The sequence below is a fragment of the Ictidomys tridecemlineatus genome, chromosome X (genome assembly GCF_052094955.1).
Source record: "Ictidomys tridecemlineatus isolate mIctTri1 chromosome X, mIctTri1.hap1, whole genome shotgun sequence".
Lineage (NCBI taxonomy): Eukaryota > Metazoa > Chordata > Mammalia > Rodentia > Sciuridae > Ictidomys > Ictidomys tridecemlineatus.
The window spans coordinates 11710479-11738451 of NC_135493.1; the positions used below are offsets into that span (position 1 = coordinate 11710479).

General features: G+C 37.8%; 1 protein-coding gene across 2 annotated transcripts in view; it reads right to left on the bottom strand.

Moving 5' to 3' along the window:
- LOC110598131 (uncharacterized) overlaps window positions 1-27973 on the bottom strand; it is a 278648-nt gene that overhangs the window by 109057 nt on the left and 141618 nt on the right. Inside the window, exon 2 of one of the 2 annotated variants that reach the window (XM_078034177.1) lies at window positions 20467-26060. The exons of the other annotated variant lie outside the window; for it this stretch is intronic. Within the exon in view, the coding sequence (XP_077890303.1) occupies window positions 21863-24238 (2376 nt within the window). The 5' untranslated portion in view covers window positions 24239-26060 and the 3' untranslated portion in view covers window positions 20467-21862. Of the gene's footprint in view, window positions 1-20466; window positions 26061-27973 lie in introns of those variants that run through there. 2 annotated transcript variants of the gene reach the window in all.

Sequence of the window (27973 nt, forward strand, 5' to 3'; positions counted from 1 at the left end):
TTAAACTCATTCCACTTTCAAAAAAATACTAAAGGGGGAGCTGGAACATGGCTCAGTGGTTAAGTGCCTCCAAGTCCTGAGTTTAATCACCAATACCAAAAGGGGGGCATTGAGGTTGTGGCTCAGTGGCAGAGTGCTTGCCTAGCATGTGTGAGGCACTGGGTTTGACTCTCAGCACCACATAAAAATAAACAAGATAAAGGTCCGTTGACAACTAAAAAATATTTTTAAAAAAAGAAATGATAAACACTTGAAAGATATATATGTTTGTTTTATCTTGATTTAAACATGACACAATATATGCATATATTGAAACATCATGTGGCACTTAATATGTACATTTTTGTTTTTATGTATCACAGTGCGCATGCACACACACATACATTCTCCCTCTCTCCCTGCCACATCCCTCAAACTTTAAATAAAATGTGTCATGTTTGTTCACTCAATAAGTCATTCATTACTAATTTATTTGACAAAGCAACTTACTATTCCATACCCTCCCCCCAGTTTCAACATTAAGCCCTTATGAATCATATTTCTCTTCTAAGTGACACAAAAAGAAACTGAAGTTCAAAGTAAATAAAATATAATAGAACCCTGAAACTACCTAAGCCAAAAAAGCAGTTGCCTGCTTGTCTGTGGTGCTAAACTGAGTTGTTTGGCCTAAACCTGTCTCCATACTTGAGTGATACAATATGGCACAAAGCAGGCTCTGTACAGAGTGAATGGTACCCTACCCTGATGGTAGGCAATTTATAACCTAACCTAGGAGTATATTCTTATAACTAAGCAGCCATTTCTCAGGCAATCCTAGCAGCCAAACCTAGGCTAAAAAGTAATTAATTATGCCCAAATAAGGCAAATACCAAACTATACTAATCAGGTCATGTCTTCATGTGATTTCCTCTTTTCTAGTTTTAAATATAGTCCACCACACTGGAGAAGAGGACATTTTGAACCATCTTTGGTCCTCAGTGTTGCCCAGTTCTAGAACCTTTGTCTTGTTCAAATAAACTTTGGTAAATTGTAAGTGGTTTCAGTTTTGCTTTGTTTTGTTTTGTAACAGTAGGAATGATAATCACTTCATTCTGGAGAACCCATCGCAATTATACAGCTTTCCTGGCATCCTAGGTCACTAAACCAATGGTCTGGACAGACAGCTAGCCCATCTGTCAGTGACAAAACAAGGGTATCAGACCTCTCCTTCCGTTCAGGTTACTTTAAGACTAAAAACATTCTTAAAAATTTCTCTTTACATAAAAACTCATTATCTTCCTCAAGTAACAAACAATGGATCATTTCTGTGGAAAAGTCTAATTGTCAAAATCAGTTTGTTTTCTGAAACTCATTCCTATCTATCCTCTAGTGAATAACCAGTTCCCTCAGTGATCTGAAGGCACAGAGATCTAGTAGTGGCTCATCCTGGTTTAAACTTTTTAAACAGCTCCTGAAGGCAGGTGGAATCCACACTGGTCATTTCCTAAGTAGGCACAACATTTTCTTTCAAATCTTCTGCCCTTGTGGTCTGCCAAACATTTCAAGAGTATTTCTCTACCTTATTTGGATAAGGATCTTCTGAGTAAACAGACTAAGCTAAAAACACAATAAATAGGTAAGTTATTAAGAAGTAGCAAGCAGGCTACTTATAACAGTATTCATAAATTCAGCTAAGGATTCTATGCTTTTTAACATTCTGTTGAAAAGAGATACCTTTGTATCTCTCATCCTTATTTATCCCACTCGGTATTTTTATAATCATTCTTTTCAAATATAGATACATAACAGAAGGGGAAGGTCTCCTCCAGAGTACTCCAACAGCAGACCAGCAGTAAGCTTCCTAGAGGGAAGAACAGGGAACATTCAGCTGGTCCTAAAAAATATGGAGAAAAGTCAATATTGACAATGCAGTCTATGGCAATCTGCATTTTCAGAAGGAGCAGTAGCAAGTGGAATTGCGAATAAAACTGTTAAAATAATATTTAGATCCATAATGAATCACTCATTTCACGTACTAAATTCAAATAGTGTAATACAATACACTTGATACATTTTCATTATTGCAAAAAATAATAGGACACACTTAAATTTCATAATTTAGTTCTCCATGACGTAAATTTCACAAAGGCTTAAGGAAATATGTAGATGCATAAAGAAATTTAAACATTTGGTATCATGCTTTCTGACATGTGCTGTAGAAATTGAGATTGAAATATGAAACAAATATGAAATATTTAATATGGCAAAGTATTCCTTAGTTGCCATTTCCAACTTCTGTGAATGCTGAACCAATTTATAACTCATACCAGAACCGAAGACCAGAACACAAAAGGAAGCAACAAAATGGGCTCTTCTAGAAAATACCATTGTTCTATTTTTTCCTTTTCCTATTTCTTCATATCTATCTATTTATTTATTTACTGGTAAAGAGGATCTATCTATCTATCAAAAAAGGGGACTGAACCCAGGGGTATTTAACCTCTGAGCTACATCCACAGCCCTTTTTTATATTTCATTTAGAGACAGGGTGTCCCTAAGTTGTTTAGGGCCTCACTAGGTTGCTGAGGCTGGCTTTGAATCTGCAATCCTCCTGCCTCAGCCTCCTGATCATATTTTCCAAATGCTAAATGTCTGCAAATTACAAAAGTGCCTAAGTGTTTTTCTTTTTATTTTGTGTTGTTTTTGTAGTGCTGGGGATTGAACACAAGGGTGCTCTACCACTAAACTATATCCCCAGTCCTTTTTAATTTGAGACAGGATCTTGTTAAATTGCTGAGGCTGGCCTCAAACTTGCAATCCTCCTGCCTCAGCCTCTTGAGTTACTGGGATTATAGGTATGTCCCACTGCACCTGGCCCCACATCCAAATGCTTTGAATAAATTTATGATTGTGAGTTATAAGTGGGATCTTCTAAATAAATGATCGAAGAGAAAAGGCAACACTTGTCTGGGTCTAAGGGTGGCTCTGGTGGAGGAAGTCAAAAGTAGGTAAATCCCATATATATTTAAGATTAAGCCAAAGACTCTTCTGTTAACCAAGATAGGCAAAACCACACCAACTGGGGAGTGGGGGAAGATCAGGAGCTACTGCTTTGATGTCTTAACTTTGACATAGTTATCAGACATCCAGGTGGAAAGGTCAAGAAGGCAGCTGCATGGACAAGTCTGGAATGTAGAAGATATAAATTAGGCAGGAATGATTATGTAGATGGTGCACAAACATCTGAGATGGGTGCAATCACCAAAGTAGGAAGTTTATTTTAGTGAAGAGAAGACCAGAAAGTACGGATCCTTGGGTATTCCCATATCATGAGGTTGAGAAAGGGAAAGGTAGCAAAGGAGACTAAGGAGAAAAGGCCTGTAAGACAAAAGGAAAAGAAGCAAAGAAGAGGAGGAAGAAGAGGGGGGGAGGAGAAAGAGGAGGGGAGAGGAGGAGGAAGAAGAGAAGGAGGAGGAGGAGGAGGAGGAGGAGGAGAAGGAGGAGAAGGAGGAGGAGGAGGAGGAAGAGGAGGAGGAGGAGAAAGGAGGAGGAAAAAAGAGAGGGGGAAGGAGAGAAGGGAAGGAAGGAGGGAAAATGAAGGAAGGAAGAGGAAGGAAGGGGAAAGAAGGAGGAAAGGAGGGAGGGAGGAGAAGGGGAAGGAAGAAAGGGAGGGAGGGAAGGAGGGAGGAGGAAGGGGAAGAGGAAGAGGAGAAGGAGAAGAAAGAGGGAGAAGAAGAGGAAAAGGAGAAGGAGAAGAGGAAGAATATTGAAGTCAAAGTGTTTAAGGATGTTGTATCAAATACCATGGATGAGTGAGAACAGAGACTACTGGTTGTAACAATATGGTCATTCATCATTGGTCACTGTGTATTAGAAAGAATGTCAAACCAAGAAAAGATGAAACCATTGGGAAATAGCCCATGGGCCTTTACAAAATCACAACAATGAAGCACAGTGAGTATGTCTTTAAGGAGGAGGATGGCATAGCTGTCTAGAAGCAGTCATGAGGACTCAAAGTGGAAACCTAACTTGCCCCCAAGTACCATGATAAAGGAGGCAATGGGGAGAAAAGGGAGGCAGCAGGAAAAGCAATAAAATAGCATCTAAAAAGAAGTCTAGGTTTTAATTACAGCAAGAGGAGAAAGGGATCATTCAGAAAAAAAGAAAAAAAGATTAAAATGATAGTGGATTTTGCTAATTATGGGAACGGTAAGATTGGAAGAGAAAGGCTACAGAATTATATAGGAATTAGATTGGAAGAGAACAGCTTCAGCAAACTGGGACTTCTGGAGGCAACTGGTACCAGGAATCTGGTGAGACAGGCCAGGTAATTTGAAGGTACACTGTGGCAGTGGAATGGAAGTGATGGTGGAGATTAAGAGTATGGAATGGTGAATGTCCGAGACTCAATCTTGACCAACAAATGGCTGCAAGAGTGTCAATTCAATTAGTCATTATCTTTATCTGATTTGGCCAACTTAAACTTTTAAGATTTTCAGGTGGCCTAACTTAAAATAGATAAATTCTTACTGCCATTGGTTCAGTGACTTGAATTGAGTGCATGTGTTTCTGTGTGTGTATATGGCCCTCTGATACCATTAAGTCAATTATTTTATTAAAACTTATAAACTCAACAATTAGACATCATCTCCTTTGGGCCAGAGTGTCAATCACACAGACCCCCCCTTTTTTTTTTAATTTTCTCCCCATGCAGGGTTGGGGAACCCATTTTTGCAGACTATCATTTAATCCCTGCCAAAAGTTTAACAGATAATATAGATATTACTTAACAACATGCTACCAATTAAGGTGGTAAATGATAATTAGGATATTGGATAGCAGTTCTGAATACTCTGAATACATTTGCATTGTTGAAGAATGGGAAGTGAAGGAAGCAATATACTACTCTATCTGCTTCTATGAGTTCTACTTCAATTACTACTCATTCATATTTCCATTCACTACTCTTTTGTCTTATGACTTCTAAACTCAATTTTATTGCTTTGTGCTTGTATTTCCTGATTTGTCTCGTTCCATTTCTGCTCAACAACCAATCACTAATTGTTTTCCAAATTAAATCTCCAAATTAAAATTCTCCAATAGAAAGTATCAAATTATTTTTTGTTCTATATAAAGCTGGCCGAATCTGTAATTACTTGTGGTCAGGATGTGGGACTGGTTTGGTTCCAATTTACAAACAAGGAATTGTAGAAAGTGTGATATACATAGACAATAGAGTATTATTCAGTCATAAAGAACAAAATCGTGTCATTTACAGGAAACTGGATGGAATTAGAGATCATAATGTTAAGTAATATAAACCAGACATAGAAAGACAGGTATGTTCTCCCCCAAATGTGGAATCTGGGTCAGGGGGACAACATGAAAGTATCAGGGAGACTTTAAAGAAGAGGATCATGAGGAAGAGGGAAGATAATGAGGATGGATATGATCAAAGTATGTTATTTGCATGCTTGATTATGACACAATGAAATCCATTATTCTATATAATAAAAATGCACTAGTTAAAAATAGAATTATGGAAAGGGGTCATGGACATCCTCTGGATGCACATTCAGAGCTTTACAAAATCCTGTTAAATACAGTTATCTGAGGGTAGAATAATGTCAAAGGGGTCATAAGAACATGAAAAGGATGCTTAATAATGAATTCCAATTCAGTTGTGTAGAGTATGAATTGAGCCATCAATTCAATTCAATTAGAACTAAAATCTTAGTGAAAATTTCTTTTGAAACTTGCCAAGCTTATTTGAGAAAATTTTTAATATTTTTTTGTAGTTGTAGATGGAAACAGTACCTTTATTTTATTTATTTATTTTTATGTGGTGCTGAGGATGGGACCCAGTGCCTCACATGTGCTAGGCAAGTGATCTACCACTTACAATGCCAGCCCTGATTCTAGAATTTTTATAAAAGAGAAAAATCATTGAAGGGGTATTGATCTACAGATTTTAAAAAATCTATAAAACTACAGCAAGAAAAACAGTGTGATCTTGGCATAAGAATAGACAAATATTCCAGAAAAACAAAACAAAACAAAAAAACCAATCTGTATATCACAGTTCAGTATATGACCATTAAAGAAAGAATGATTAAATAGGCAGGCTACTTATTTGTGTGAGAGAAAGTACAAAAACAAAATTAGAATTTCTACTTCACATGATACATCAAAAAAATCACAAAAATGGAAAATATGAATATAATAATCAAAACTATGAAAGAAATAGAATAAGATAAAGGAGACTGCTCATGCAATCTTGGAGTAGGGAAGGTTTTTCTAAATCAAATTCATAACAGTTACGAGAAAATTTATATTTAACAACATAAAAATTAAAAACGTATGGAAAGCCAAAGGTACCCTAACACGTTAACAACAATAAAAACTACAGAGGGAGAATGTATTTGCAGTATATATAAAAGATGAAATGCATTCAATATGCAATATCCAATGGGAATCAACAAAAATTAAAAAAAAAAAAACAGGCAACCTGACAGACAAATGACCAGAAATCATATATAAAACCCATTCTCTTTGTGAGCTTCTAGAGAGTTTGGTGTTTGCAATTAGTTGTGTCTACATATTGCTGGTGGGACTGAAAACTGGTGCAACTTTTACTCTCAAAAGCAGTATGGAGATTCTTCAGAAAACTTGGAATAGAACCACCATTTGACCCAGTTATCCCACTCCTCGGTTTATACCCAAAGGACTTAAAAACACCATAGTATAGGGACACAGCCACATCAAGGTTTACAGCAGCTCAATTTACAATAGCTAAGCTATGAAACCAGTATAAGTGCCCTTCAACAGATACACTACTCAGCCATAAAAGAAGAATGAAATTATGGCAACTGTCAGTAAATGGATAGAAGTAGAGACTGTCATGCTAAGTGAAATAAGTCAATCAAAATAACCAAAGGCCCAATGTTCTCTGACATGCCGATGCTTGCTCACAATGGGGGACATGTGTGGAGGTAGAGGTTCACCTGATTGGAGATGGGGGAGTAGGGGGGTGGAAATGGGAAAAACAGTAGAATGAATCAGATATAACTTCCCTATGTTCATATATGAATACATGACCACTGTAACTCCATATCATGTAAACCACAGAAATAGGAGTTATACTCCATGTATGTGTAATATGTCAAAATACATTCTACTGTCTTGTATAACTCAAAAGAAGAAAAGTTTTTTTAAAAAAGAATTTGTGTATATAAATACATGTCCAGGCATTTACAGTTGTATCCCAACCATATCACTTGGCCTATTTGAAATATGAATCATACCTAAAATATGGGAAACAGAGTGCCTGATTCAAAGATATGAATCACCAGTGATACCAGGTCAGTTATACCAATGCATGGTGTTTGTAACCAGGGGACCATACCATGCCCTTCAAATGACATCTACTTATTTTGTGCATGCAGATTCCACAGATCCCAGGAAAGATTTAACTTGCCTTCTTAAAGACCAAAGACCTTTCAAAATAGTGATCTGTTTCTGCTAGCACTTAAAGCCTCTATCAATTCTCCCTGGGTATCTTGCTAACAGATGTCCATAAGTTGTATGGTACAGCTCCCAACTGGATCATAAATTCTTCTAGGGCAAGTACCACATCTTTGACTTCTTTTTTATTTCCATCTCGTATTTAGTGAAGTCCACTTCACACACCATTATTGGTTTTTAACTGCATATATCCATGTTTAATTTCAAGCACATGTGCAAAATGGAACATCACAATGGAGGGGAAAGATGCAGATGAATTTCTTATAGAAAACTAGTTTTTCTCTCGCTTATAGCTGTAAGTGCTAAATCCAAAGAGATGTTGGTTTAACTGATTTTTCACTGTAACCATTATGCCTCTATTTTTCTACATTGATTCTTTATTACTAATTCTTACTCTATAGGAAACTAAAGTGTAAGCTAACCTCCGACATGTGCAAAAACCAAAGAAAAAATAATCAGCCCCATTATGTCTTAAATGGTATTTGGCTGATTGCTCTTTCACAGCTGCACAGTGAGGATATTAGGAATGACATCACCGTGTATATACAATATATTTCAAATCCCCACTTGGAATGCAGTGACAGTCCTAGTGTCATAAAAGTATTATACTACTAAATAATTAACTAAGAAATTATGAAAAACATAATGGAGAATAAAAGGCAACTGCATAAGCATCTATCACAACAAAATAGTTGTCTTTTGTAGTGGATTATGTTTATTTTTCTGTGACTGAAGAACAAAATATCAATTATGGGCAGATGGCCATTAGCATAATCCATAATGCCAGAAGACAAAACAATGCTTTGTATCTATCACCTTTGATTAGTAGCATAATGTTTTATTAGACTATATAAATAACACCAAGTAACAGAATATGGGCTTTGATAAAGCAACAGTTTGTTTTTAATAGCAGCATCTCTGTTAGGAAATAAAAGAAAGGAAGAATATATATTGGCCAAATTCTCCAAAATATATCAAAAGGATGGATGTCCCCGATTTGTTCAAACTAAGGGCACATACTCAGTTATAGATTCATCCATTTATCCAAAAAAAAATTAACATTTCCATGAAAATCTTCTTTAACAAGCAATTTGGGCTTTCTAACATAAAACCAAATGACTTCAGGGACATATCCACATTCTAAGTGTTTGAAGGAGAGTTTACATTTTAAAACTTGCCTTAGATTTTACCTAATGGGCCTCTGACAGCCTCTACTCGACATGGTTTCCTTAACCTCCACCACCCCCCATTCTACTGCCACCAGGAGGGAAAGAAATCAAAGACCACAGACAACAAAGCCTCAAGAACCTCCATGCCAGGATTTAAGATGTTCCCGTGGCTCTGACTGGCAGAGTCACAGCTAATAGAAAATTCAGGTGAACATCTTCCCTAAATACAACCTCTGTAGGATGAGTAAGCAAAGGCTATAAAAGATGAGACTGAAAGTTCTTTAATTCCACTGGAGTACAAAAGTTACAACCACTTTTATAACCTGCATGAAATAGAGTAAAACACCAGCAAACCGGCAAAGGGACAACTTTTAACTGCAACTGTGTCAGCTAAGGAGATGAATGATGGTGGGCAGGCAGAGAAGGATCTATAGGGGGCAAAGGAACTGTAAGCCCTGGTCTGTCTTCCTGGCAGCACTCAGCAGAAACTATTCCTTTCCCCTACCTACACCCAACAAGGTAGCCCTTTTGCAAATACATTTTGCAGCAAATGTCTTTTGCAGAGGGCATTGGCAGAGCCACTCTGTACTGAAGACACAGTTCCAGTGCCAGCAATCTGCAAATCTGCAAAGATAGCAACTAGAGTCATAGAGATAAAGAAAGGATGTTGAGCAAGTGCCATTATGATAAAAACACTGCAGTTAATATTGTCTAACTTAATGGCTCAACTTTGCAGACCAAAGTCTAAAGAACCCCTCTCACTTGTCTAGCAGCACTTCCCCTAAAAATCTCTACCCTGAACTTAATAGCACTAATGTATTTTTTATGCCCATAAGAATTATATGCAGATCATAGAAATTTGAAAAGTACATAAAAGTACAAAGAAAAAAGTCTACCATCCAGTGATAATACACTTTCTGTACTGACTTGTTTTAACCCAGCCTTTTTATGGGGGCGGAGGGCACAGACGAGAGATTGAATCCAGCAGCTATCCTACTGCTCAGCCACATCCCCAGTCTCTCTTTTTTTTTTTTTTATTTTGAGACAGGGTCTCACAAGTTGCTTAGGGCTTTGCTAAATTGCTGAGTCTGGCCTTGAACTTGTGATTTTCTTACCTCAGCCTCCTGAGCTGCTGTGATTACAGGCGTGTGTCACTGTGCCCAACTTAACTAGACTTTTAATTTTTTTTTTAATTTTCTTTAGTTGTAGATGGACACAATACCTTTATTAATTTATATGTGGTGCTGAGGATCGAACCCAGTGCCTCACATATGCAAGGCAAGTGTTCTACCACTGAGCCAAAACTCCATTCCTTCACCCAGACTTTTATTAACTGTGAATGTATGTCAATGTGTGTGTTTTTAAAAGTACATTATATTCCAAAATGAATTGTGTCTTTTTAACTTAATAAATAAGGAGCCTTTACCATTCCATTAAATAATCACCAAAAAATAACTGTCATTGTTATTAACTGCACAGTATTCAGATTTTCTCTAAAAATTCCAAGCATTAAAATATAAAAATGTTTTCCTCTCTCTGTAATCATTTGGATTAGTATCTAATGCAATTGGACAGCAAACTTAAACATGTGATATACATTTTAAAATGTGAGATAAAATTTATATTATTTGAGGCTAGTATACACCTAAAATATCTAAAATAATCAAGTAAATCAACTATCAGAATAAGAAAATTTAGTAAGTTGGCCAAAACAAGATAAGATTTGTATTATACTGATAAAATGTAATTAGAGATTCAATTCATAATTTCCAAAGACAATAAAATATCAAGGAATAAATGTTATAATAAAGAATTCCCTAACAACAAGTTGAAACCATATAGAAGGACATGAATTAAAGAACTAACACACTGTAGTCTTTAAAAAGAAAGGCAATACTATAAAAATGTAATATATTCCTCAATACAAATTAAATTTCTATTGTTTAGATTAGACATTCAAAAGAACTTTTATTTAAATATTTTTATTTTTAGGCATAGAATTTTTTTATTATTTTATTTTATTTTGTTAAATTAAATTTTTAAATTTAAATTATTTTATTTATTTATTTTTATGTGGTGCTGAGGATTGAACCCGGTGCCTCACACATGTTAGGAAAGTGCTCTACTGAGCCCTAACCCCTCAAAAATACTGTTAAAGTATAAGGCATGAGGTTGTAGAGTGCTCACTTAGCATGTCTGAGTCCCTGGATTTGATCCTCATCACCATATAAAACTAAAGGTATATAAAAAAACACAAAACATTATAAAAATATTTTAAAATATTAAAAAGAAAAAGAGTATATGGCAGGAGATAAAATGGGACCAACTGGCTTACATGGAAATCATTCTTGAGGGTTCTGGGGGCCACCTCCACAAGCAAGGCAAATACCCTACAGAACATTTGACACTGAAGCACTAAGTAGATATGACTGCTCAGTCATGACACACACACACACAAGGTACTGAGCGAGCACATGAGCATGATATCACAAGACTACATGTTATGAAATGCACATTCCCACTGCAATTGAGATGATGTTGCTACCTGAATAGCAACCTTCAAGGTTATGTACCTACAATTTATTTAGTGATAACTTATAATGCCAATGCCTAGCAATAGAGTTAGTTAATATATTAATGAATTTTCCATCAAAATCCAAATGATGTAATTATAAAAATAAATACAGTTATATGACAGAAAAAATATACATTAAGTGCCAAAAATTTTTTGACGATTACTGTGAAGGGAGAGACCTGATCCATTAGATATCAAAAGGCATGTTAAAGCCATTATAATCAAAGAGATGTAGCATGGATCAAAGAGTAGACAACTGGAAGAGAAAATGAGAGTCAAAAAAGTCAGAGAGTCAAGGAACATAGTCAAGTGTAAACAAGGATGAAATGTATTAAAATCATAGCAAAGAGGTACAGTGGTGGGTCTATCAAATGTACACTTGAAAGAAAATAAATTTAGATTCTTACCTACGTATATTTTGGAATAATCAAAAATGAAACACAGTGAAGTGGATACAGTAAGAAGAAATATAGAAGAATATTTTGTAAATTCAGTGTGGGTAGGCCATTTCCTGGCAAGATTAAAAAAATATAGAAGGGATAAAATAAAAATCTGATCACTACAAGCATATCAAAATATCAACAAAACAAAGTATTTATACCTCATATCTGAGAAAATCCTTCAAATAAATGCTTATTATTATAAAATTTAAAATGGGCTAAAGAGTGAATACACTATTTAAAGAATTTTTTAAAATAATCAACATATGGGGGCTGGGGATGTGGCTCAAGCGGTAGCGCGCTCGCCTAGCATGCGTGCGGCCTGGGTTCGATCCTCAGCAGCACCACATACCAACAAAGATGTTGTGTCCGCCGAGAACTAAGAAAAAATAAATAAATGTTAAAATTCTCTCTCTCTCTCTCTCTCTGTCCCCCCTCTCTCTCACTCTCTCTTTAAAAAAAAAAATAATCAACATATGAAATATGCACAGCCTTAGTAGTTCTCAAGGAAATACATATTGGAATATCAAAGGAATATGACTTTTTAAAAATTAGAGGAAAAAAATAGAAAGTTTGAAAATCCAACTGCTTGGGAGGTTACAGGACAATGGCAACATTTCAGCAGTCTGGTAGGAGGAATGTAAATTTGTCCTAAACATGTTGGAGAAAAATTTGACAGTAAGTATAGACATTTTAGAGCACATACCCTTTGATGCGGCTATTTCACTTGCAGGAATTTACCTCACTGGTATAAATGGATATACATGCACAGATGCTCAGAGCATCCTCAGCATCTCAGATGTTGCTGAAGCTCTCCACTGTCCATAAACAACTGACATCAGTTGGCTTTCTGTGTCAAGATAATTGGCCTTGAAACTTTGACCGAAAAAAAATGCGTCCAAATACTGCTATCACACTTGCAGAAGAAAAAAAAAATCCCTTATTTAACCAAGGCATTTAATCCTTTCGTGAACTTCATAGAAATCTTTTCTTAACATCCCAGCAGTAGATATGGGCAGGAAAGGTAGACCAAAAAAATGGTTCAGTCTATACCATTATTAGATCTTTTTTCCAACTTCATCCCTTTATTTCTCTCCCTGTTAGATGTGGAGTAAAGGTCTATGGCATGAACAGTATGATTCTGATATTCTACCCATTTTCTTACTACCTGCCTGACAAAGGTATAAATGAGCTCGACTACTAAAGAAGTTCTGCTTAGTAATATTTTCAACAAGTTAGGCTATTTAGTTATATTATAATATTGCTGGTGCAAATTAGGTCCCTGACAGAATGAAAAAAATATTTTATTAGTATAAATTAAGTATACACAATGGTGGGTTTCACTGTGGCATACTGATACATGCATATAAAATTTGATTTCACTTCCCAATACTTCCCCTTACCTTCCATCCTCCCTCCCCTAGATCCCTCTCTTCTATCCTAATAGTCTAACTCCCTTCTACTTTCATAATGTCACTTGTTTTTCTTTTTATTCCTCTAACCTCCACATATAAGAGGAAAAAAAAGATTCTTGTCTGTTTGAGTATGGCTTATTTCACCTAACATCATACTCTCCCATTTCACATGTTTTCCTACAAATGACATAATTTCATTTTTCTTTATGGCTGTGTAAAACTCCATTGTGCATATATACCCCATTTCTTTTACTTTGTTCCATTTATATATACATGACAGTTGAGTGTAATTTATATATATATATATATATATTTCCATTTGTTCTGTTTAGGTATACATACCAGTAGAATGTATTTTGACATATCATACATACATGGAGTATAACTTCCCATTCTTGTTATTGCACACAATGTTAAAATGCACCCCCACCCACACACAAACACACCAGCCTCTGTAAGCTGTGAATTAGGTAATCTAGCAAAAGCAGGGTAAACTAAACCTCAGTTTATTAACTTACAAAATTATTTAACTACCATCCAAACATGTTTGTTATGAGCACATGAGAAATCAAACATATATTTCTTTATGGTTAGTTAATAACAATCTGTTTCTCCAAAGACTGCAATGAATTTAGGAACTATTGCCTCCATAGAGTATTTTCACAACTAAAATTGCTCTTAGAGATAGTAGAGGGAAAAAAATCAAACTAAAACAGTGGAGTTTCACTGGTCATATATTCATATATAAACATAGGAGAGTTATGTCCAATTTGTTCTGTAGTCTTTCCTGTTCCCATCCCTCCTCCCTTCCCTTCATTTTCCTTTGGCTAATCCAATGAACTATCTCCCCTACCTGCCTTTATTGTGTATTAGCATGCACATATCACATAGAACATTCAGCCTTTGTTTTTTGGGGGATTGGCTTATTTCACTTAGCATGTTAGTCTCCAGATCCATCCATTTACTGGCAAATTTCATAGTTTCATTCTTCTTTATGCCTGAGTGATATTCCATCGTGTATGTGTGTGTATATCACATTTTCTTTATCCACTCATCTGTTGAAGGATACCTAGGCTGGTTCCAGAGTTTAGCTATTGTGAATTGAGCTGCTATAAACATTGATGTGGTTGGGTCACTGTAGTATCCTGATTTTTTTTGGTGCTGGGGATTGAACCCAGGGCCTTGTGCATGAGGCAAACACTCTACCAACTAAGCCATATCCCCAGCCCCTAGTATGCTGATTTTAAGTCCTTTATATACCACATTTTCTTTATCCACTCATCTGCTGATGGACACCTAGGCTGATAACATACATTGGTTATCTGAAGTTGTGGTGAAGTTGTTGTTTGGTGTTTAGTTTTTTGAGGATCTGCCATAGTGATTTCTGTAGTGACTATCCCAATTTACATTCCCTCTTACAGTGTAGAAGAGGCCTTTCCCCCCTCATCTTCCCCAGTCTTCACTGTTATTTGCCTTCTTGATGATCATCATTCTGAATGCAGTCAACTCCACCTTGAGTCCAGGCATCAGGGAATCTTGGCTTGTGCAGAGGTGATGGTGCCAGAGAGTTCTAAGCCCAGCAGGCAAAGCCCATCCTGGCATGGCTGCTGGGTATATGTGTGTACCTGGGAAGACCTTAGTAAAGGGTGGAAAATGGCATCTCCCGGACTCTAAAATGCACCCAACCCTATTCTACTCCCTCTCTGGTCAGAGGTAGATCTCAGTGGCCTTTGGATCACAGAAATCTCACTGTATATATTATGTCTTGCCTCAAAGGCATTCCCCTGTGACAATATTTGCTGCTATCTCCAGAGAGTTCTCCCTCCTGCAGAACAAATATTTATTGAGGGAGGAAAAACATGGAACCTGGGAAGGGAAAAAATGTAAACCATTCACCCCCAATATCTGTGATATGTCTTAAGTTCTTAATAGTTCTCCAAATATTTTTAATTCACACTTTGTATCAGATGCCATTCACTTACTCAGAAAATATTTATTGAGCACCTAGTATAATCCAGGCATCCTAGAAATCAACAACACACAGATGATGGTGCTTACATTGTATCAGGAATTCTCTAGCAAAGTCCTGGCACACACAAAACCTACATAAAGATTTTTCCAACATATTGCAGGGAGGAAAAAAACAACTCCCAATAAGGACTTCCTTCAAACTGCAAGTTGTTTTAGAGTTCATTCATTCAATTCACACATTCACTAAATGCCAAGGCACTGATCTAGGCAGTGAAGAAACATAAGTAAAGAAGAAAAACAATGTCTCTGCCCTCTAGGGGACTGTGTTGTAAAAGAGACAAGATCATTTCAGCTATTGGTAAGTGGTATGTATAAAATAAAGAGGGATTTATGATAAAAGTCATTAGAGAGAAGGGCTAAAAACTAGGATGATGAGGGAGGGCCACTCTGTGGTAGTAACAAAGACCTGCATGACCCGTGGAAATATCTACATGAAGAGCTTCTGCCAGAATGAATAAGCTTGAGATATTCTAGGAACAGAGAAAAGCAATATGATAAAGGAAGGCAGTGGTAAGAAATGAATTTAGAGAGAAGGAGGAGGCCAGATAATGCTATACGTGGGAGGCTAGGCTAAGGAGTATGACTTTTATTCCATATATGGTAGAATGCCATTGGAGAATATTGAATAGCGGAGAAGCACACCTGTAATCCCAGCAGCTCTGAGGCAGGAGGATGGGAGAGTTCAAAGCCAGCCTCAGCAACTGAGCAAGGTCCTAAGCAATTTCACAAGACCCTGTCTCTAAATAAATATATAAAAAGGGTTGGAGCTATGGCTCAGAATTTAAGCATCCCTGGGTTCAATCCTGGTACCAAACACACACACACACACACACACACACACACACACACACACATATATATATACACACACACACAACTAGTGAAAGATTGTGGGTTACCAGGCAATGTGGGAAGGTAAGACAATTCCCCTCTGATGACTACACACATATTAAGGTGGCTGTTAAATCACGTGCTTTGAAGCCAGACAGACCTAGGTTCAAATCCCAACTGTACTGCTTACTGTGTGAGTCTGGACATAGCACTTAAGACCTGTGGGGCTCACGCTTTGCACCTGATGTAACAGGGCTATTTTGAAAACTAAATGATATTAATACAAAGTATGTTTTCTACAGCACCTAGCAACCTTGCTAGAACTAAATAAAAAGTCATTGGTTGTTTAATAGTTTATTGAATGAATGGAGAGACTGAGTATCTATCTGTTATGGACAAAATTCTTTTGTGGTCATAAATTAGGGATTGTGAGGTATGACTGAGTAAGAACCTTCAGTTAAAAACTAAGATTTCTAAGGTGTAAGTACAACATTAGATGTCTTAGTATCCCACACCAGGTCAGATGTGGGAGAAGAACATACACCAATGTGCCGAAGTCTGGCTTGGCACAAATCAGGAGCCACTTGTCAAAAAGAAACTAACTTTATTTTTAGAACTACAAACGCCAAACAGCTCCAGGGAAAAACCCTCAGAGCCCAACTGCCACCACCGGCTTCCACAAGCCTCTCTCTCCCACACCAGCCTTTTCCTCCCACAATCCTCCTCCTCTTGAGGCCGATTGGCTGGGTTGCGTGGGCAGAGCCAAAGAAGTCACCCAATGAGCAGCTCCGTGGAGGAGCCAATCAGCTAGATGTTGCTGGGGCAGCTGTGAGCCAATCATCAGCTGGCAGTCTGAAGGGCAGGGAAACAGCCCAATGAACATCACCGCAGAGGAGCCAATCAGCTAGATGTTGCTGGGGCAGTCTGAAGCTTGCTGGCAGCTGGAAGTTTGCTGGGGCCCCTTTGGCTGTGGCTCTCAACATCTCCCCCTCTCTGTTTAAACAACAAGCATGTGGCTTAGGGACCGTGCCTGCCTTAGGTTGTCCAATACATATGGTCCTTACCCGTCTTCGGATGAGCTGACCTCAGGGCGTCAGCCTCCTGTCTTAGGTTGGTACCATTGTAATTGGATCTTACCCGTCATTGACTACCGGTCCAGTACAGCCACACCTGTGGAGAGGTCTCAGCGGGGGGGGGGGGGGTGAGGTTCTTTGCCTCACCTCTGTTGACCCCCAAATTTTAGCTGAATGATCATGACAAGCAGAAGGGAGGAAGATATACCAAGTCAATTGACGGCTCCTTTTGGGAAAATTGTACCACCGATGATATCATCAGCAAAAATATCCCAACACTACACAAGTCGCTGCACCAACAGATAGTTCACAATGCATACAAGTGACACATAGTTCTGTAAGCAGTTCAGTGCAAGTTCTGTAAGCAGTTCAGTGATGGCTATTGCAGAAACTGTAGATTAGTTTTATCTTTGTCTTCACCGGCACAGGGATGAAGATAGGAATTCTGGCAATAATGACTAAAGAAAAAATTAGGTAACATTCCAGAAGACACTAAAAGAAAACAATTTTCTTAACAATTTATATTATCTTCATCTGAAGATAGAAATTCTGGCAATAATGGCTAAAGAAAAAATTAGGTAACATTCCAGAAGACACTAAAAGAAAACAATTTTCTTAACAATTTATATTATCTTCATCTGAAGATAGAAATTCTGGCAATAATGGCTAAAGAAAAAATTAGGTAACATTTCAGAAGGCACTAAAAGAAAACAATTTTCTTAACAATTTACATTATAGTGAAGAGAATTATTAAATATAATGAAAACGAAAGGTGAGAGTAAACAAACAGAACCTCCTTTTTTGTTTACATATTAAAACAATTCTTAACAGTTATTTACCCAATTTAAATTAAACCATTTAAATCACGTGAATAAATAAAAAAAAATTTGGATCCATCTTTTCATGAGCGCTCATCATATATATGAAAATACATACATTGGACATACGTACATTCAAACATATAACACAAAACACAAGTGTGCACACATAATATAATACATACAACACATAACACAATAGTAAAGGCCTTATAACTTTTTACAGGTAAAATCTCTATTGCAATGTTTAAAAACTCTATAGTCAAAAAAAAAATAGAACTGATCAGCAAAACATTAACCTAGGTCTGTATGAGCTCAAAAAAAATAAAATAGAACTTCATGATATGGGAAAGGGCAATAATAAAATAGATATTGAAAAAAGCATCCTGGTTCTGTTGCAGATGTAAGGATAGCCAAATTGGAGTTTTGGATATCAGCTATTATGGATTTGAGCTAAATCATCTTCTTTTTGGTCTGTAGAAATCGCTTTAGTTAATCTCTCTGGAATCCAAATCGGTTGCTGTTCTCCCTGTGGAAACACAAAAACAGACCCCCGACTCCAGACAATCACTGGGTCAGGATTTTAGTTAATCTCTCCGGAATCCAAATCAGCTGCTGTTCTCCCTGTGGAAACACACAAACAGGCCCCCGACTCCAGACAATCACTGGGTCAGAACCTTGGTTAATCTCTCTGGAATCCAAATCGGCTGCTGTTCTGGGTCAGAACCTTGGTTAATCTCTCTGGAATCCAAATCGGCTGCTGTTCTTCCTGTGGAAACACACAAACAGACCCCCGATTCCAGACAATTACTGGGTCAGGACCTTTCCATTGTCCTGTTAGAATATCTTTCCAAAGTACCTTGGGCTTATGTACATTTTTTGGACACATATGCCTTTCTGCAGCACTAAGTCCTGATGAATCCAAATTTAAAAAGTTTAGAGTAAAAAGGGTTATTTTAAGTTTATCTTTGGGGAATATATACCCCTTCCCAATTCCATCTTTTTGCTTTAATAAGTACATTTTAATAGTTTGATGAGCTCTTTCAACTATGCCTTGTCCCTGTGGATTGTATGGGATTCCTGTTATATGAGTAATGCCAAATGATGAGCAAAATTGTTTAAAAGAAGTAGACGTATAACCAGGGGCATTATCTGTTTTTAACTGTTTTGGAATGCCCACAGTGGCAAAATTTTGTAAGCAATGAGCTATAACATCTTTAGTTTTTTCGCCGGCATGAAGGGAGCCCATCAAAAATCCAGAAGAAGTATCAACTGTAACATGCAAATATTTTAATTTTCCAAATTCTGGCAAGTGTGTGACGTCCATCTGCCAAATATGGTTAGGCATCAATCCTCTAGGATTGACTCCAAGATTAACTTGTGGTAAAAAGGTCACACAATTTTGACATTGTTTTATTATTTGTCTAGCTTGTTCCTTAGTTATTTTAAAACGCTTTTGTAAAGTATTAGCATTGACATGGAATCTTTCATGAAAATTTATAGCTTCTTCTAGTACAGAGAAAATATGTATGTCACGTGTAGTTTTATCTGCTAAATCATTGCCTAAACTAAGGGCTCCAGGCAATCCTGTATGTGCCCTGATATGTCCTATAAAGAATGGATCTTTTCTGTCCCAGATTAAACTTTGTATAGTGGAAAACAAAGAGAAAACAGTAGAAGAAGGGGAAATTCTACCAGCATCTTCAAGGGATACTATAGCATTAACTATATACTGGCTATCAGAAAATAAATTAAATACAGAATCTTTAAACATCACAAAAGTTTGTAATACTGCATTAAGCTCTACTTTTTGAGCTGATTGTTTGGGTACTAAAAATGTAAAAGTTTGATCAGGTGTAACTATTGCTGCTGTACCATTATTTGACCCATCAGTGAATATATTTGGAGCATTCATGATAGGTGTTTTTCTTGTCATTTTTGGAAAAATTACAGGATGCAATGACCAAAAAGACAATAAAGGATTAGATGGTAAGTGGTTATCAAATGAAACATTAGATTTGCACATTATTATTGCCCAAGTATTTAACTCATTAGCTAATTCATCAATTTGATTCATAGCATATGGAGTAATAATTTTATGGGGAGAAATTCCAAACACTGCCTTTGCTGTTTTTATTCCTTTGAGTATTAATTGTCCTACAGCCTCAGGATACCTAGTAAGAATAGTGTTAGGAGAATAAGATAAATGTATCCATAATAATGGACCTTCTTGCCAAAATACTCCTGTAGGAATATTTTTTGTTGGTAGTACAATAAATAATAAAGGCAAACTTATATCAATTCTATCCAAATGCATATTTTCCATATATGTTTCAATGATTTTTAATGCCTTTCTTGCTTCAGGCGTTAACATTCGGGGTGAATTTGGATCTGATGGACCTTTTAGGATATCAAATAAAGGTCCCAATTCTCCTGTTGGAATACCTAGATAAGGCCTTATCCAATTTATGTCTCCTAATAACTTTTGAAAGTCATTAAGTGATTTGAGTTGATCAACTCGTATTTGAATTTTTGGTGGACGGACCATGGTTGAGGATAATAGAACTCCTAAATAATTAATTGGAAAATTTAATTGTACTTTATCTATTGCTATCTCTAGATTATAATTTTTTAATAAGTTTGTAAGTGTGGCATAACATTCTAGCAATGTGTTTTTAGCTTTGTGTGCCAATAACACATCATCCATATAGTGAAATATTTGTAGTTCAGGATTTTGATTTCTAAGTGGCTGGATTACTTTGTTAACATAAATTTGACACATAGTTGGGCTGTTAGCCATCCCTTGAGGGAGTACTTTCCATTCATATCTCTGATCAGGACCTTCATGATTTAGTGCAGGGATAGTAAATGCAAAACGTGGACTATCCTCAGGATGAATTGGAATTGAAAAAAAACAATCTTTAATATCTATAACTAAAACATACCAAGTTTTTGGCAAAGCAGACAATTGAGGAATCCCCGATTGAGCAGGTCCCATAATGACCATTTCATTGTTAATGGCTCTTAAATCTTGCAGTAGTCTCCATTTACCAGATTTCTTTTTGATGACAAAAATGGGAGTATTATGGGGAGATACAGAAGGTTGTATATGTCCTTCCGCTAATTGTTGTTTGACCAGATCATGGGCTACTTGTGTCTTTTCTTTAGTCAAGGGCCACTGAGGAACCCATACTGGTCTTTCTGATTTCCATGTAATTTTTATTGTCTCAGTGGCCCTTTGTGAAAATCCAACCCATGTCTGTCTGTTCCTTGATCTATTTGTATTGGTGCTGCTATACATTGTTCTTGTCTTTCTAATCTTTTTCCTTTCCTAAAACCTTGTCTAGCCATAATAGTGGGTGCATTTTGATTGATATTATTTGTTAATGTCAAACCTAATTGATCTAAGACATCTCGTCCCCATAAATTTATAGGAAGATGATCCAATACATATGGCTGTATAGTTCCTTCACATCCTTCAGGATCCTTCCAATCTAATAGCATTGCACTTCTATCGGGATTAGTCGCCACTCCTAGGCCTCGAAGCGATTGAGTGGCTTGTTGTAATGGCCAATGTTTTGGCCATTCGTGACGAGAGATGATGCTAAGATCTGCACCTGTATCCAATAGCCCATTAAATTCATGTCCTTGAATATTTAGTTTTAGCATGGGGCGAGAATCTAAATTTAAAGAAAGCATAGCCCAATCTACACCTGTGGAGCCTAATCCCTTGGAACCTCTTTCTACAACATGACTGGAAAATTTATCATGTAGGCTTGGTATTATTAGTAACTGTGCTATTCTATCTCCTGGTGAAATTACTGATATACCCTTTGGAGAACTGGCTATAATTTTTATTTCACCTTCATAATTGGAATCAATTACCCCAGGACTTATCAAAAGTCCTTTTAGAGTAGAAGAGCTGCGTCCCAATAATAAGCCTACTGTTCCTTTGGGAAGAGGTCCTTTTACCCCTGTGGGAATGATTTGAACTCCCATCTCTGGAGTTAGTACTGATTTGGTGGAGGCGCAGATGTCCAACCCTGTGCTCCCTCTGGTTTGTCTGATGAGGGATCTGATGTGCTGGGCACTACCCTGATGGGGTTGCTGGGGTTGCTGGGTTCCTCCAGTGCTCCGTATATTTGTGGTTTGGGGCCCCGGAGCATTGGGGCCCCCTGTCCATTTTTTGGCAACAGAGCCCGATGCCTTTGTCCACGATATTGTGGATAAACACCTTGTCCTTGTTCGTTTTTTGATAATGGAGTACCCTCTATGGTGGTTTGAGGACGGTATTCATTAGCCCAATATAATGGAGTACCCTCTATGGTGGTTTGAGAACGGCATTCATTAGCCCAATGTCTCCCTCTACGGCATCGTGGGCAAATACCCGGTATTCTACTTGTTTGATACCTAGTTTTGTTAAACCCTCCTCCTATGGGGCAATTCCTTTTAAAATGTCCTGTTTGTTGACAATTGTAGCATGTTCTTGGCCTGGCATCTAAAGCCTGTTTTACTGCAGCTGCCACAATTTGCCCTTGTTCATTAATGTCTCTGGCATCTAAAACCTGTTTTACTGCAGCTGCCACAATTTGCCCTTGTTCATTAATGTCTCTGGCATCTAAAGCCTGTTTTACTGCAGCTGCCACAATTTGCCCTTGTTCATTAATGTCTCTGGCATCTAAAGCTTGTTTTACTGCAGCTGCCACAATTTGCCCTTGTTCATTAATGTCTCTACATAATTTAATATATGTGTTTAAATCTTCATGTTTCCATGGTCTAATGATATCTCTACACCAACGATTCGCTTGGTCATAAGCCAGTTGTTTTATAAATGGCATTGCTTGTTCTGTATTCCCAAAAACTCTGGTAGCTGTTTGAATAAGCCTATCTACAAATTCAGCGTAAGGTTCATTAGCTCCTTGTATTATCTTAGATAATTGACCTTGTAAACCTCCAGGTTCTTGTAAAGTCTTCCATGCCCTAACTGCATCTACAGCAATTTGTAAATATACACCAGGATCATATGCAAGTTGTTGCTGCCGATCCTCATAAGGTCCCTTTCCTAACAACATATCTAGATTTCTCTGAGGATAACCAGCTGCTGCATTTCGACTAGCCGTCTCTTTGCAAAATTCCTCATTGGCAACCTTCCATAACAGGTATTGTCCTCCATTTAGCACAGCTTTACACAAACTAGCCCAATCTGCTGGCGTCATGCTTAAGTTGGTAATGGATTCGACCAAGCTTACAGTGAAGGGTGCTTGAGGACCATAGGTTGTTACAGCCTCTTTTAGCTCCTTCACTGATTTGAAATTTAAACCCTGGTAAGTTCGCTGCCCTCCTACCTCAAATACAGGGCATACTTGAGATCCTGTCTCAGGATCCCAACTATCAACTGCGGGGGTTGGGAGTCTCTTAGCATATGGAGGTGGTGCTGTTGATTGGACACTTATGCCCTCTGGTGATAGAGTGCTATTAGTAGCAGTCTCCTGTAGAGGTGGCGCTGTTGGTTGAACACTTACGCCCTCTGGTGATAGAATGCTGTTAGTAGCAGTCTCCTGTAGAGGCGGTGCTGTTGGTTGGACACTTACGCTCTCTAATAAAAGGGTCTTATTAGCAGTCACCTGTTTTAACTTTTCCCCTGATAGATTTTTCTGCTCTAAACTTCCTTCCTCTGTCTCACTATCTCGAAAGACCTTCTCTTTTACTTGAATCTTTTCCTCTTTCTGACTAGCTCGAGCTTTTACTTGAATCTTTTCCTCTGTCTGACTAACTTGAGAGACTTCCTCTTCTACTTGAATCAATATGTCTTCTTCTTCCTCTACCTCTGTCTGAACTGAAGGCTTTGGACTAAGCAAATCAGATATGTACGTCCACAATGTCAATGTGCCAACTGGCAGAGTCCCTGGGCTGTTCTTTTCTATTCTTTTTAAATCTTCACCATGATGGTTCCATTGTGATATATCTAACAACTCCTCCTTAAAAAGCCATGGGCTATATTCTTGTATTATATCAACGTATGCCCTGACTGCTCTTGATTTTACTGGGAAGCTTCCTTCCTTTAACAATTTACTTAACACTCTTTCGGTTTGTTTTTTACTAATTGCTGATCCCGTATTTCTACTATAATACAACCCAGCAAGATAACAGCAAATAAAACCGAGACAGAATCCAATAAAAAGGGAACCACACAAAATCATTATAACAGCCTTTCTATCCTCCTGACATATGTATCCGTCCTTTCTCCCTATCTGTTCCTCAAACGCAAATAGTTTTTCCTCAGATGTGAGTGGTTTTTCTTCCCTCTTACTCATCTCCAGGGACAGGAAAGTTAAAACAAAAACGAAGCAAAACAAAAGAGGAGACTTAGAATGGCTCCCCATCCTCTCGCCCTGCCCTCAGGGGCGAGCAGTTTACTTACCCTCAGTTGCTCCCCGTGCGAGCCACCAAATGCCGAAGTCTGGCTTGGCACAAATCAGGAGCCACTTGTCAAAAAGAAACTAACTTTATTTTTAGAACTACAAACGCCAAACAGCTCCAGGGAAAAACCCTCAGAGCCCAACTGCCACCACCGGCTTCCACAAGCCTCTCTCTCCCACACCAGCCTTTTCCTCCCACAATCCTCCTCCTCTTGAGGCCGATTGGCTGGGTTGCGTGGGCAGAGCCAAAGAAGTCACCCAATGAGCAGCTCCGTGGAGGAGCCAATCAGCTAGATGTTGCTGGGGCAGCTGTGAGCCAATCATCAGCTGGCAGTCTGAAGGGCAGGGAAACAGCCCAATGAACATCACCGCAGAGGAGCCAATCAGCTAGATGTTGCTGGGGCAGTCTGAAGCTTGCTGGCAGCTGGAAGTTTGCTGGGGCCCCTTTGGCTGTGGCTCTCAACACCAATGAATGCCTCTGATTCTTTTTGTGATTTGCATTGTGTCCCCACTTGATAAGGGATTTGGCAGAAAAGTCCGGTACCCATTAAGTAGCCCCATTTATTCACCTGATCAATGCTAATGAGTAAACTCAATCAAGTTGTTATTGAAGATTACATTGATGATAGAACAATTTGTAGGGATAGTTTGTTACAATTAGATCAAAGAATTATAGATTTTCAAGTGTTAGAAAGGGCCTCAGAGAACCGGGTGTGGTGGAATACACCTATAATCCCAGAAGCTCCGGAGGCTATGGGGAAGGGTCATGAGTTCAAAGGAAGCCTCAGCAACAGTGAGGTGTTAAGCAACTCAGTGAGACCCTGTCTCTAAAAAAAACAGGGCTGGGGATGTGGCTCAGTGGTTGAGTGCCCCTGAGTTTAATTCCCAGTAACCCCACCCCCCAAACACACAAAGAAAGAAAAAGCCTCAGAGTATATATACTTCATCAAACCTCCAACCAGCATAGGAATCACCCTAACAGCATCATAGAGCAGTATTTATGGATTTCTAACTGAAATTCCAAGACTTTCGTGAGTTGTTCTGAAATGACCTTAAGCCAGTGTCTCAAGACAAGAAGCAAGATGTCAAGCCAGGAGGCTTTCATGGGTGAAAGAAGAAAGGGCCTCAACTCAGAATCAATCAGGATTGATGTAAACTTTGGTGATATATGGCATAAGGAAGGGAAATGACATTGGCACAATTCCTATATCTCTGGCTTGGGTGATAAGATGACCGACGACACTTTTCCTGAAGATGGAGAGTAAAGGAGAAGCCTATTTTGAGAAACAATGGTGAATCTTTTCCCCAGCGACTTCTGGGTATGAGGTGACTACATAAGGATCTGAGGTGGACTCAGAGCCAGTTACACATGCCTGCACTCACAGTTACATATTAGTAAACACTCATACACATTCATCAACACCCTGACACACATACACACATACACACAACATCACACTCACACTTCTTATACACACTGACAAACACACTTTCAGGCACACGAACTTTCACATTTGATCACACATCTTCACCAGTCTAACACATTCATTCACACACATTCCCATGTTTACACACTCACAAATGCTCTTCCATGTTCTCCAACACTAAAACTCACATACATACATGTACACACTCCTACACATACATACTCACATGATCATATGAACTTGAACTCACAAATAACCTCATGCTGATTTGGCCTCACATTCACGAAGACATACTCGCAGATACGCAAGACACCATTTGTCACTGTTGCCATCTGCTGTTCTAGCATCGTGAATATTTGCTGCAAAAAAAAAAAAACAGCTTTGAGTTCATATTCTACTGGGTAGCACTATATGTTATAATAATCCAAGTACCATAAAGAAATAAAGTGAAGGGATAACATTTCAAATATGGTTAATATGGGAATTTTTCAGGATATTTGAGCAGAGATGCAAAGTGGAGATATATATATATATATATATATGGGGGGGGGTCCCAGGAGATTAAACCCAAGGGCATTTAACCACTGAGCCACATCCCCAGCCCTTTTTGCATATTTTATTTAGAGACAGGGTCTCAGTAAATTGGTGAAGTCCTCCTGCCTCAGCCTCTCAGACCACTGGGATTATAGGCATGTACCATCACACTTGGCTCATATTTATATTTTAAAAAGTAAATATGTAGTATGGAAACCAGAATTAGTTGGTAAGGTTGGAAGCAATTTCCTGAAATGTTAGTGACTTGGATTAAGCCAGTGCCAATCGGAGGTGCCAAGATTATTTTGAAGATATAAGGAATATAACTTTCTGTAAGGTTGGAAATGAGGCATAAGGGGAAGAGAGAATTTAAATATGATGTTAAATGTGCTGGTCAGAGGAATTTGAAGGATGGAGTTGCCATTTCCTAGAATACAGAACATCGACCATAGCTCATTCATCATTGGAAGAATGGAGATACAAGGGAAACCAAAGGTTCAATTTTGGGATATAACGTTAAGGTTCTATTGGTCATTCAAGTAGAAAAGAAAATTCGAAAATAATAATATCTGAAGCTTAGGACAAACAGCATCCATTGAATATTCATAATTCATTCAACCAATAATTATTGGGCACTTCCAAGCAGAAATTTACAAGATCAAGTCTCAAAGATGTGTCTCATAGAGCTTAATTCTGGCAATGGAAGATGACAGAACATATACAAAGATATATGCTGTATGATATAAAGGTGGTGATAATGTTTATGAAAGAAAAACAAAATTGAGCTAGGTGCATTGGTGCATGACTATAATTCCAGTGACTCAAGAGGCTGAAGCAGAAAGATCACAAGTTCAAGACCAGCCTCAGCAACTTAGCAAGACCCTGTCTTGAAATGAAATTAAAAGGGGCTAGAGATGTAACTCAGTGGCAGAGCACCCCTGGGTTCAATCTCAGTACCAAGAAAAAAAAAAAAAGAAAAGAAAATTGAAACATGTGCATGATATCATTATAAGGATTTAAATCAGATAATTAATAAAGACTGGTGTTATTCTCAACTTTCAAATGGAGGAAGCAAATTCCCACGCAGTAAGTAGTAAGTTAGGCTTAATGAATAAATTAACTAATAAGTAAACATTTAAAGAACCTGAAAGTACAGGAATACTAAGGCTTCACTGCAGAAGTACTGATATTGATCATTTTATTTTGTCACCATGCTCCCATTTCAACTTACCCATCTGTCTTGAGCCTAAAATATAGCCATTCCACAGAAAATAGGCACCAAAATATCATGAACACTTGAAGTCTTAAAAATACAGTAGAAGTGCATAAATGATTAACAATCAGGGAAATGCAAACAAATCAAAACTACACTGAGATTTCATCCCATTCCAGTTAGAATAGCAATCTCAAGAATAAAAGTAGTAATAAATGCTGGTGAGGATTCGGGGAAAAGGGAACACTTATACGCTGTTGGTAGGATTAGTACAACCTTTAAGTAAATCAGTATGGACATTCCTGAAAAGGCTAGGAGTAGAACCTGCCATGACCCAGCTACCCCACTCCTTGGTATTTACCCAAAGGAACTGAAATCAGCATACTACAGCAACACATGCAAACCAATGTTTATAGCAGCACAAGTCACAAGAGTCAAGTTATAGAACCGGCTTAGGTATCCATCAACAGATGAATGGATTTTTTAAAATGTGGTATATATACATACTATGGCCTTTTACTTAGC